Below are 13,417 nucleotides of genomic sequence, written 5' to 3'. Positions count from 1 at the left end.
TAAAGAATGGAGTTTCCATGTTTGCCAAATATTTGCTGGGGCACATACCTATCTTCACATCTACCTGGCAGTCCTGTGTGTGTCAAAATACCTATTCTGGCATATGGAACACAGCCTATATGATTTATATGCAGTCCCTGTATTTTTTGTTTTATTTTGTTAATTTTATTCATTTTTTGAATAGGTGATAGGTGCACATGGTATAAAATTCCCAAGGTACAAGAGTTTACTGTGAAAAGTAAGTCTCCCTCCTCCTCACTCCAGTAATATAGTTGCTGCCTCCAAAGGGAATCACTGAATTTTTATTGCACATATTTATTGAGCACCTGCTATATGCTGGGCACTGTTCTGGGCACTGGATGTGGAACAAAACAGACAAAAACCTCTGCCCTCACAGAGCTTACACTTTGGTTACCAGTTTCTTATAGTATTTGTTCAATAACATCACATATTACAGTAGTTAAAAAGTGGGGCTCTGCAGTCAAACCAACTGACTTTGAATCCAGTTTTACCCAATTTCTAAGTGATCGTGGGTTATCTGCCACTCTGAACTAGGTTTTCTTTATATTGAAATGGAGACAACAATTCTATTTCATAAGGTTGTTACAAGAATCTCATGAGATAATGCTTACAAAGCACCACACTGTGCCTGGAACATAGTAAATGCTCAGTAGCTACTAGGGGTGATTATAATGGTGCGCTCTCATGCTACTATTCTATAAGGTAGACTAGACATGCTGAGAGGATTTGTTTTCCCAAGTTTTCATTTCTTTTCTTTGCTATGTGGTGGTCAAAACAATCACTTTTTTTCAGAATGAGCATACTAAATCTAAGTTTTGATCATTAACTATTTGTGAGACTATTTGCTGAGTTCTACTGAGAAAGCAGATCCTAAAAATCACTTGAGTCTAGATCCTATGTTCCTCTGTATTCTTTCTAATCTATCCTTTTTTTAAAATCCCACATAATTTGAAGGTTTTCTACTGTCAGTTCATTCGAAGGTGTAATATTAACTGCAACTGCATAATGTTACAAAGTAAAATACTGTGGGAAGAAGATTGTGCATTTCATAGCAGAGGAATGAAGCACTTCTGAGCAAAGTTTCAGACCATATAACTTGGTATAGTTACCTTAAGGAACTTTCTTTATGATTCTTGTCTCCAGACAGAGGGGAAAACAACTTTCAACCCCTGGGAAAGCAACAAAAGTATTCCTCAGTGATGATCTTAGGATGGAAAACAGAAAAAAATGACATGCAAAAAAAGAAAGAACTCCTAGGGCATGAAAACACTTAAATATTAGCCAAGAAATGTTTCCTCTATTCAGCATAAAAGGGCTGATTAGTGGGCACAATGTAAGATTGCGGGGAAGTTGGGTTAGGTACATTCCGTCACATGGTAGGAGGCCTACGAAGAGGGGATAGCTGGAAAATTGAAGTGAAATGCCTCTGAACAGCATTTATTATTTGGTGATTGGTGGGATTGAGGTAGACTGGGGTGTTTTGTGTTCTCCTTTAAACATTTTCCAGACGCTAGTATTTTATTATCAGAAATAGATTAACAATGAGAACAACACCAGTGCTCATAATTTTAAGAGGCATAAAGTCAATACTAAATAGATGAGGCTTCCTCTCGTGGCATTTACCAGGGTAGTCTCCCTGGACTTGGTCTGTGCTAATCAGGTAGCACGCTACAGAGCTCTCAATTCACTAGGGATGCATTAAGAAATCAGCGTGTGACCTCTTTGGCCTACCTTTGGACCTTGTCATTTCTCATTCCTCTCTTGTTTCCACTGCTTACTGCACTGTAATGACACACCTCTAAAATCTGTGGCTTAATTTATTATTATCTCCCATGGTTGTGTGAGTTAACTGGGTTCAGCTGGATTCTTGAGCTCTTTGCTGAGGTTACAGTCGGGTAGCAGCTGGGGTGGGAGCAATATGGCAGAATGTTCGATGTGGTATCTTCAGTTATAGGTCTGTCAGCCCCACAAGGACGGCCCCGAAACAGCTGAGGGCTAGCTGGGCATCTCTCTCTCTCTTTCCATGCTCCCTATGACTTCTTTGACTCTCTTTACAGCATGGTGGTCTCACAGTAGTCACATATCTTACATTGGGATTGGCTTCCCCCAAACTATTGTTCAAAAGAGAGCCAAGGAGAAACTTCAAGGTTTCTTTGAACTAAAATGAAAAGTCATGCAAAATGACTTTCCCTGCATTTTATTGTTCAAAATTGAACAAGCCCAAATTCAATGAAAGAGACACGGTTCGTGGTGGGGGTGGAGAGAAAGCTTCTTTAAACACTAGCTGCCACACCCTCCTCACCACAAAATACTCAAATTTATCTACCACACAACTGTTATAACACTGTACCAAACGCTTCAAGGAAGCATAAACCCACACAAGTGCTTCTTAGTAAGTGAAAATATGTGGTTCTTGCTAATATATATATATATATATTTCAACTAAATATATCTGATATTCTATCAGAGTTGTCCATTATCTTTGTTGGCTTATCTATGGTCAGGCCTGTTGGTCAGAAGCTATTACTAATCAAAAGATCTCTGGGTTGTAGAATGAATTAGACTGTTAACAAGCCGTTCAACACAATTCGTATCATTCCTTTCTAATTTTTGGTATAATAGTGTGTTGTACTGTACAAAATTATAGAATATTTTGTTTATTGAAAGGAGAGTGAGTGTGAGGTCTATTATTATTCAATCCATCAATCAACAAATACTTATTGAGTACCTAGGAGCCAGGCCTTGCGTTAGGCAGTGGAGAGCAGAGACGTGTGCTGCTGTGGTTGGATTTTGCCTTTGCCACTCTCAGCAGTAGCAGTTGAAATGCTAAGTGTATGAGTTCATGCATTCAGATGTTTGGCCACCAGAGAAAGCTGTGTTACAGAATAACACTAACTGCTGATGAAGCCCTTATTCTGTGCATTATTTCATTGAATTCCCTCAAGAGGGCTGAGTTTAGAGGCAGAGTTATTATCCCAGGTTCGTAGGGGTGGAAACTGTGACTCAGAGTAAACAGTGTTCCAAAGGTCACCTAATTAGTAAATGATGAAGCCGGGATTTGAATCCAGAGCACCAACTATGCAAAACTGCCTTAAAGTAATACCATCGCCTGGGTTTCTACTTTCTACCCCTTGTAAGAAATGTTTTCACCATGTCATAAGGCTATTTTAATGAATCTTTGGCCAAATATATTGACAGCTCTCACCCCCATTTCAACTCTGGGCATCTGTTGGTTTCATAGCGACCATTTCAGAAGTCTAAGAAGGATGGGTAAAGAATAGAAACTTAACTTTATTAACAGTTTGCTATATACCAGTCATCAAGCTTGGCATGCCAGAGAGTGCTAAGTTGCTGTGGCCTGTAGATGAGCAGAATATCACAACCACCAGCCTCTTTATTTTTTTTCTCACCCATCCCCCCCCCACCTCCCTTCTGCAACCACCAGTTTGTTCTCTGTATTTAAGAGTCTGGTTTTCTTTGATTTTTGTTTTGTTTTGGTTTTACTATGCTCTTTAATAAAAGCAATGATGAAATCCAAAAATATTTATGGGGCTCTTGCAATATGCCAGGTTCAGGAAGAATTTGGTTCCTAATCTAGCATGGATCTTACCCTCCAATGGGAGAAACTAAACAGACGTTTTACCTGGCAATACGCTCTGACACGGGAAGCCCACACGAAGAACAGTGCACTAACTTAAGATGGTGAATCCAGGACAGGAGGAATTTTAGAGTCAAAGACTGAAGAGATTACTCAGGTGAAGAAGAGGAATAAAGGTTCCATCAAGAGTGCACCCTATGTACTGGTTCAAGTCTAAAGAGTTTCCAGAATTCTAGGGACTGAAATAATTCTGTATAACAGAAGGGCAACAGGTGTGCAGGACTGGCCAGGGAAAGTCCGGCCGAGAAGTCAAGAGGAAGGAACATTTTCATTGCAGTCCTTGTTAGGAAGCTTGACTGAGCGGCAGTCATTGAATGAGGCTTTGCTAAGCAGTTTAGATCTTAAGTGCAGATGTGGAAAACAGATTAATGTTTAGTCATTTTATCCATTTTAACCATGACTTCCCCTTCCATTCTTTGCAAAGTTGGAAATTTCTTCTTTTGCTTGGGAATATTTTTCAGTACATTTTCAATACATATTTTTCTTTTGCTTGGGAATATTTTTCAATACATAATTCAAGCTGTTATAAATGGCTTCCCTTCTATTCCTGCAAATTTACCATGTTGATTAGTCAGGCTGCTCAAATTAAAGACCCGGGTCTCCTGTCATCTTACTATTAGATGGGTCACGCATTCATTGATCTCTGCATTTATCCAGGAAAAACAAATGTGTTCCCCACTTCATCAGTTCTACAGATTCAAATTTCTGTATCTTTAGAGAACAATCCAGCAGATAGACACACTCATGGAAAAATGCTGTAAACTACTTGTTTCAGCAAGAGCGTTCAAAACCTTTTACTTAGTGTCTAGCCTAACTTTCCAGCTAGTCTGAGAAAAAAGCCATTGAAATCGCCTCTCAAGCGTCCCCAGATGGAGGATGCAGAAGTCCTGCTAGTTTTTTCCTTCGCTGCCAACACAAACAGGGTGGAGCAGCTCAAAAGGGAGGCCAGGAGTCCCAGAGAGAGGGAAACAGTGTAACAGCAAAGTGACGGAAGCGCCTCCTCTGGGCTGCGTCCTGCCCTCTGCAGCAAAGACCTCTTCGCCCCTGCTTGGGCGCTCCCCAGCGAGCCCTCTCAAGGAGGGAGCACCAGGGAGTTCCTTTGAGGGTGTTAAAGAGCCGAAAGAACTTGTGCCCAAAGTGAAGCAAACATCCACTTGCTTTTTCCAGCTCATCTCACTTCTGCTCCTTTCTTCCAACTCTTGATAAAAAGCAGTGGGGATTCATGTATCCTCCAGTGCCGTTCGGAGAGATCCGGGAACCACTGCGGCTCCCTTCGGCCCCCCAGTTTCAGCACCTCGGCTCAAGGGCAGGCCCTCCCTCCGGCTCTTTTTTTCCCCTCCTTCCACCTGACAGGGACCATAAATAACTAGGGCTCCTGGTGTTCGCAGCCGAGAACAAAGTTGAAAGTTTGCCTGGAGCTCCAGGCCACTCCCCGCCTGGGCCACTTCTTTGTTTTCTTCTGTTTTTCCTCTACCTGGGTTGGCCGTTTCTTCATTCATGTTGGAGAAGAGTCACCTCGTAATTAAACGCAGCACCCCACTCGCTGGCTATCCCTAGATTTAAGGCTGCCTCGGTTACCCGGTTAGGCACCGGCCATTGGTATCAAATTACCGAAAGTCTACACTGGAGCAGTCCTCATATTTACATACAAATAACTCAAGGGCTTGCATTTATGTCACCATTCGGTCCTGCTAGAGGCTTGCCAGCGGAGTTTTTGGTCCAATCAGAAGGAGCTTTAAAAGGATGTCTGCAGAGTGATCAAAAGGGTCTTCTCAATTAAGGGTAGCCAGGTTTGGCTCTTTTTTATTTTATTTTTTTCTGGTTTGAAATATTAAAAATCTTTGAACTCTGATGAGTTAGAAAAAGATGTGTACTTCAACTGCCTGTGAGGAGACGAAGTTGCTGAGCGGAACCCAGCGGCGGTGGTGAAGTCGGTGAATACAACCCAGGGGTCGGTTTGTTTGGGCTGATTCCGAGGTACATTCTAAATCACTGCTTAAGGAATTCCTGGAAACATCAGGGAAACATTTGATCAGCCCCGCCTGGTGGAAATGGCTTTACCACAGAGTAAGCGCTTTCTTTAAGTCGTACTTGGTGTGTGCTGTGTTTGTTTCAGATGCAGTGAATGTGCAAATAGCCCAGCTGTGAATAGTTACTTAAAATAATCTCTCTCGGTACTGGGTAGTAGTAGAAAGCAGATCTGTTTATTTTTTATATTTGCAAAAACAGTAGTTGACAGTGTATTTTTAGACTTGATTGGTAGTTTAAAAGCTAAGCTCTTGTGGTTTCCTGGGTTTAAATGAATGGAAATTATAAACGGTACTGAATGAAGGAATTGGAAAATATAGCTGGGACAGATGAATCACTTACCTTTGAGAAAACATAACATCCACGCTTTTGAAATCTCTCGCGGCCAGCCAAGCTTGTGTCCAGAAAGGGAAGGAGAGTCATAAAAAGGGGATTCAGTTTGCCTGCTTTGCAGAATGAACTTTTCCACAGACTGTGCTACGTTTTCAAAAGGATGGGAACCGTCCCAGAGGGCAAAAGGCATTTGAAAAACCTGCTCTGTCACTCCTGGAATGTGGTTTTTCCGTGAGGTCATGTTATGCCTATGTAGCTAGTAAAAGTTTTACGGAATTAACTCTTTGTATTGATGGGCCGAGAGCAATTTATATAGTCCTTCTTTCAAAGTGCTGGTCTCTGCCTTTGGTCTCTATAGAAGGTAGAGCTCCTTTCCAAGTGGCCTTCCAGCCCTGGGGCAGCTGGACCGAGCTGTTCATGTGACAGGTGTAGAAACAGTTTGGAATTGATGTGTTTCAAGGTTCTCCAGCGAAGCAGTGATAGTTCCGGTTAAATGACTTGCTAGTTTCTTACATAAGCCCCAAACTGAAATCTTGTGTGTGAGAAGACATTTAAAAAAAAGTCCACTCCCTTCCCATGTCTAATTTCCAGAGCACTAATGGTGAGGTGGCTCTTAGTTTGCAATCCACGTCCATTCGGACAAGCTGCCCTCCTCGTGGTGAGGCGTGGAAAACTGACAAAAAAGATCCACCTTTCTAGTCAGCTGGGGCTTGGGGGGGTGAGGGCGGGGAATGAGATCGGGGAAATGTTTTAAAATTGGTACTGAACCCCAGGAGCCCTTCCGCTACTTACATTCACTCTTGAAATTATGAACTAACCTCCCTTCTTTTTCCTTCTAAGCGGCAGTAACGCATATTATCCAGGGGGTAAGGGAAAGTGAATGAGAACATGGGTGATTTGCTGATGACCAAAAGAGTGGTTTTCTCCACAACAGACGCGTTTTCAAGAAAGGGAAGCTTCTGATTCTGGCTTGCTTTGTGCATCGGCAGGTGAGGACGCCATGACAGGGGACACGGACAAGTATCTTGGGCCGCAGGACCTTAAGGAGCTGGGTGATGACTCTCTCCCCGCCGAGGGCTACATGGGCTTCAGTCTCGGGGCCCGTTCTGCCAGGTATTTTATCGTTGCTGGTTTTCACAGTTAATTTAATACAACCATGATTTGTCATCAACCAAAGTCATTTTCACGTTTCACATTATCCTCCAGTGTGCTCTTTGGATGAGGGTGTGAATTTGGTAGAATGTTCTCACCGCCGGTGTACATGCTCTGCAGCGTTCTTTTGTGGTTTTTCGGTCCTTGATTTTCCGTGATTAACATGTCAAGTGTTGGTTTGTTCCCACCTTGCAGTCATGCTTCAGGCATGATAGTAGAAGAGCTCACTGACAGAACTGGGAGGGCCAATGTGGTCTCCGTGTTTCAAAATTAAATTGTGTTCCATAGTGAATGAAAAAAATCTTATTTTCCAATAAGTGCGATGCAGTTGTATGGATTGCTCACTATTTTCTTTTCTTCACTGAAAGCATCATTCATGATTGAGACTTAAAAGAGGATTTTTGAGAAAAAAAATTACATATAGTTTATTAGGAGTGTCTGCCAAGTGTTTGGGTATCTCTTCTAAAACTGCCATTACCTTGTTTACAAGGGAGGTGTCAGGAGTGCTACTGGACCTACCCAAAGTCACAGACAGGAATTCAATCCTTAAAACTGAAGTGTAAAACTTTTGCATGTGAAAAACCTTGGCTCATACTTACCTGACGCTGGCTGAAAGAAACAGGACCTTGTCCAGAATTTGGGGACTTCTTTTCCCTGGTTGGTTTAACAGCATGTTTGCTGACAGTTAAGTTATTTTAAAGCTAATAATTAAGCTTTCTAAGCCAGAGCCCTGAGGACATTTTCCTATAGTTTAAGGATCTGTTGTAAAAAGTTTCATTGTCTAATAGTAAATGGCACTTCCCACAAAGTAAAGCCTGGGAGTTTATTCTCAGTGTTGTTGATGTGGCCAGTGTAGATACTGAATTGATTTTTCTTCCAGTTAGTCTTTTTATTAGTGTATTTATAAAAGTCCTTAAAGGCTTATTGTAACAGGTATCATTAATAGGAAGGGGAAAATAACTTTTTAAAAATACCTGATGTTTCAGGTAAGCACGCAGAGCCACAAAGTACAACTGAAAATAGGCAGAATCTCAAAGGATCTCAAGAGAGAATTCTATTTAGAGGCTTAAAAGCTTTTGCAATCCAGTAACTAGCTGATTCTCTTCCTCAGATAATATGTAAAAGCTACATTTTGTGAATCAATCATTTGTATATAGAAAATTATAGACGCTGACATCCAGTGAGAGATGAAACCAGCATATTGTCTCTTATAGTTTTTCTCAAGACAGTTCTAAGGCTTCCACACTTCTGGTCTTGATTGCACCATTATGATTTGTTGCTATTATGTGTAACTCATTTTTTTTACATTGGCAACTCATGTTATGCTCAGAGGCAAATCTGCAAAAAAATCTATAAAGCCAATATATTTTTTAAAGTATTGTTAGAATATTACCAAATATAATATTCTGAGTGTAACATTTAAAAGGAATACATTCAATGTGTAACTCATTCAACCATAACATTTTTTTCTTTTTTCCCTGTCTGATTTTTTTGCTTTCCACTTCTCCTTTGTTTTTCTAAAAATACTTTAAATTAGTCCCAAGATCAGGTAAGAAGATATGTCCCTTTTACGGTGTTTTCTGCCCTTCCCTGATTCATATTCTCATTTTTATTTTCTTTAGCATTGTGCTGTGCTTTGCTGCAATGTGCTTTTCTTTTTTTTTCCTGCTCAAAGTTAGAAAATCACTTTTGTAATTCTGAGAAACTTAGGAAGTAACTAACTATGACAAGAGATGTGACTAATGCAGAATTGAATACTTAAGGAATTTCTTTCCTTTAACAAAGTTTGTATAGTGCATGAAGTAACTTTCATTGGGTTTGAAGAAAAAGTCTTGATTTGAAAAGCAGTCTGTTTGCTGGTGGCCGTTTTATTTGACTTTGTGCTAGGTACATTAGTATAATTTTAGACTTCTGAGGCATGTGTTTTTCTAACACTTCCTGTATTTAACACTTAGGGTGTACCGATGGCTACAAATAATATAGTTGACCTTAGTTAAGAACAATTTAATGCTTTCCAGATCCCCATGCAAATAATATCTAGTTTTAGTAGCTGAAAGGGCTCCGATGTATTAGGGATTCAGAGCGAAGCTTGATAGGCATAATGAGCTCCATCTGTCTAATATAACTTGGTTGGGAACAGTGAGGAGCAGGAACTTAGACATTGTATAAAACGAAGACATCTTTAGGCTTTTCCATTGACAGCACCCAGTTTCTAGGCTCTGTTCTTCAGTTGGCACTCATACAGAAGTTAAAAGAAAGGATATTTTTTAAAATATTAACAAATCTTAGATTTAAAAACTGAAGGTAAAATGAATAGGTAATAAATTTTTTAAACATTTAAGTGTTTGTTCAGATATCCTGTAACGTGGTTCTTACATACCCCCACCAATGTTAGCATATGCAATGGAAACCAGAATTTCTAGAAATGAATGTGCAGTGCAGAGTGGGGCTTCCCAGTGCCTCCCACACCACATCACTGGGGCAAATGGAACCTTGCTATGAGTGCTAGAAGTTACACTGATGATATAGCCCCTAGCCACAAAAGACTGTTTAAATTAAAATTAGTAAAAATTAAATAAAATTCATTTCAGTTCTTCAGTCACACTGGCCACACCTCAGGTGTTCAGCGGTCATATGCGGCCAGTGGCCACTGTCTTGGATGGTGCAGATTAAAACATGCCCATCATTGCAGAAGGTTCTGTTGGACAGTGTTGAGTTAGAGAGTAGAAAGACAATATCTGCTTTTAGGGGAGGTAGATTGTATTTGAGAGAAGGTAAGGGGCTAGAAACAGGAGTAACAGAAAAAAAAAAAAAATGTTTGCCACTGAAGCAGGAAAAAAAAATGAAGAGTTATGTGTCCTGTGACTGGGTCCAGAAGGCCCGCCCATGCAAGTGGCCAGGCATGTGGCTTACTAGGTAACTCCTCTGTGTAGAAATAAGGCTTAGTTCTTTCTGGTTTTGTTTTTGCTTCTCTATCCAGTCTCTAACATTTGTGCCTTACTCGTAAGAGTCAGTATATATTTGCCGAATACACTAGAGAACGATGGTTATTTTGAAGTTGAAGATCCCCCCCAAGATTCTGGTGGAAGGCAAGACTCTAATCCTAGAAGAATGCATCTACTCATTTGTGTAGACCCTTAGAATGATTCCTGTGATTCAGGGGCCTCTGTATCTTGTTATAAAAATACCCACCTTGGGTAATATTTAGTATAGTGAGCAGTGGAGAAAAGAAGTCGTTTTGTGCAAAGCAAGAAACCATTTCTTATATACCTCTTTGCTGTTTTCCCTGTCACACACTCACAAGGCAAGGCCAAGGCCTGATTCTATTGGTAAAGATTCAAGCAGCCACATTTAGATCCAGACAGTTTATTGTTTACATGGGCAGTGACGGGTGGCAACTTCCCGCTGTCCTTGTCCTCCATATGAGTAAGGACGCCACCGAAACAAAAGGGGCTGGACTGCCGCTAAGAGGTTTCTTGTTCTGCAGCTCTGTTCCAAGGAGGGCAGGGCAGGAAGTGTCAGACCTCATTCAAAACAAGAGGCAATGCAAAGTTACCTTATGACAGCCTATCATGATAGGGGGGATAGGGAGGCAAGACAGACATGACCTCAGAGCAGCTCCTCACAAGCTTGTCCTCTGTTTCTGGAGGATTAATCCCAAGGCGTTCTGCCAAGGCTCGGATTAGCTGCAATCCCAGTATGCATATGTACAGTCTTCCCAACATCCCTTGCTCTATTGTTTTTTTAAGTCGAGATGTAATTAACATATAACATGTTAGTTTTAGGTATACAAAATAATGATCACCACAATAAGTCACATTAACATCCATCACCACACATAGTTACAAATATTTTTTTCTTGTGATGAGAACTTTTAAGATCTACTCTTAAGTGGCGTTTAAATACTCAATACAATATTATTAGCTAAGTCGCTGTGATGTATACTGCATTCCCAGGACTTACTTATTTTATAATTGGAAGTTCATACCTTTTGACCATCTTTGCCCACTTCTCCTGCCCTGCCACCCCCTCCCCCCAACCCTCCATTGGTTTTTAGTTTCGAGGTCAGTGTGTGAGAGGCATTTCAGGATGTCAGGTGTCTTGCACTCTGGGAACCTCAGGGGCTGTGTAGAGGATTTAAGAGAGGCTAGAGAGGAGAACAGTATAAGGCACAAGGAAGGAAGGAGGAGAGCAAGGAAAGACAAAGTAACCAGACGTGAAATCTGAATTTTTCAAGGCCAGAAAGATGGCAAAGATCACGCAAGGTCTATTTGTCATACGACCTTTTTTTATGTTTTCCATGAGTCCAGCTATAAACCCGAGCTCTTACTAGGTTAAACCTATATCTGGTTTCCAGAGACTTATGAACCCACCCATTTGCAGCGGACAGAATTCCATTCAATAGTGCAAGGTGAACAGATACGGACCAGAAATAAAGGAGACTCTAACATATGGTCTTACCATAGAAAACTCTCTCCAATTATCAGATTATCAAGAGTCATCTGGTTCTTCTCAATTGCCCTGTTGGTTCAGCTGTCATAGTGAAACATCCAAAGTTTTCATGCATTTCATATTCTCACAGATTTAACACCATTTGGCCTAATTTTAAACAAAATCTGATCATGAGATTGTCCAAGCTGAAGAGATTTCCTCAAATATAAGGGATTTTATTTTTGATGATGTCTTTTCAAGAACGACTTCTGTTGATATTTTTAGCCATCTTGCCTGTTTTCAAAGTTGCATGCATTAATTTTATTTTATTCATCTCATCATCATCCACCACTCTTGAATGGTTAACTGTAAATACAACAGCCTCCGCTCCTTCAGTTCGGATAGGTCGTACACCTTGAACAGAAGCTCCTACGCACGGGACAGCATGATGATTGAAGAACTCCTAGTACCATCCAAAGAGCAGGTATGTGTTCTCCTTCAAATATTCTTGGATTGTTGAATTTCCATTGCTATGATTGAATCGAGCTCTTTGTCCCGTGACAAAAACAGTATTTCTACATGTTTGATTTTGCATTCATAAATCTTCCTGTACTGCCATGGACACAGGAAAAAAATCATTGGTTAAAAAAAAAAGAGGAAAAAAAATCAATTGTGCCATATACAGAAAAGGCCTGCTCGTCTGCAGGTGAATCCCTAATGGCCCACAGAGAGGAACTCAAAGTCCTAGCAAAGACATGGGTCACTTTCTCACTTCGAGGTCAAATCTATTTCAATTTTTTAAAAGAATTCATAATAATTGGTAGCTAACGTTGCTGACATCATCCACATGGGTGTTTGATTTTCCTGAACGTACTGGGTGCATGTTGGAATTTGCTAGAATTGTTTTTAGCATGTAGTTAAAGATGATATTGGTCGGGTTTTTGATCCCTTAATATCAAAGTTGCCTGTGATGGGCCTTCTCAAAACGTGATAGTATTTTGTTTTCTACCAGACTCTCTGCTGGTGTTCATGCCATTTCTTCTTTTCAGTAATTGTGGTTGAAAAGATACTGGTTTAATGCAAGAACATAGTCCTGCTGCATGTGGGCTCAGGGTGGTTCATTCTTCTAGACACACACGGTAGCTGGTTTTAAATGTGCACCATCATGAGCTAATGATGGATGAAACTCTTTGGGCCATGAAACTAATTTCGAAGGTGGCTTATCATATTTAACCAATGTCAATAGTGGGTGAAATTATGCTAGACTTATTCAGTGAACAATGAAGGTAAATTAGAGCAGATGAGTAAGTGATAGGAACAATATCACCAAGTTAGAGGTTTAAGCAGCCGGTAGTCAGATTTTTGGGACTCCTCTGTGTTTAGAGATGGTGACTTCCAGACATATGGATGTACATTGTACTTCACAAGAACCTACAATAAATATTTTATTACTCTGCACTCTACGCTCTCTAGAACATTCTTCGCAAGCAGATTTTACAGAGGTGAATACAGTGGCTGTTCAGTGTTTGGTCAGACATAAGCACCCTTTGTAGAATAATTACAAGGGCGATAGCATGTCAGGTTTAAGTGGGTATTGGCACGAGAGAAAGCACTTGTCTCCACTAATGAAGCTAAGCTCTTGGGTGTAAGGTGTTGCCCAGGTATTGGTTGAGATGTTCTGAGGAGCTGTCTCTTGGTTGGCTGTGGTCATTATCCTGGTCGGGTAATCCTGATCTCCTCACGTTCCCAATTAAAATGAGGTGTTATTGGATATATTGATGACACAACTGTAGA

General features: G+C 40.6%; 1 protein-coding gene across 32 annotated transcripts in view; it reads left to right on the top strand.

Moving 5' to 3' along the window:
* Positions 1–13,417, top strand: part of ANK3 (ankyrin 3) — a 689,507-nt gene that overhangs the window by 581,558 nt on the left and 94,532 nt on the right. For 20 of the 32 annotated variants that reach the window (XM_027595995.2, XM_027596000.2, XM_027595996.2 and 17 more), the window contains 3 exons: positions 7,030–7,153; positions 8,730–8,741; positions 12,005–12,107. In XM_027595995.2, the coding sequence (XP_027451796.2) occupies positions 7,030–7,153; positions 8,730–8,741; positions 12,005–12,107 (239 nt within the window). Of the gene's footprint in view, positions 1–5,146; positions 5,747–7,029; positions 7,154–8,729; positions 8,742–12,004; positions 12,108–13,417 lie in introns of those variants that run through there. The other 12 variants (XM_027596015.2, XM_027596023.2, XM_027596014.2 and 9 more) reach the window with 4 other exon arrangements.

The sequence above is a fragment of the Zalophus californianus genome, chromosome 15 (assembly GCF_009762305.2).
Source record: "Zalophus californianus isolate mZalCal1 chromosome 15, mZalCal1.pri.v2, whole genome shotgun sequence".
NCBI classification, from domain to species: Eukaryota; Metazoa; Chordata; class Mammalia; order Carnivora; family Otariidae; genus Zalophus; species Zalophus californianus.
Note: the sequence above shows the minus strand (reverse complement) of the source record. Positions and strands in the feature narration are given on the sequence as shown.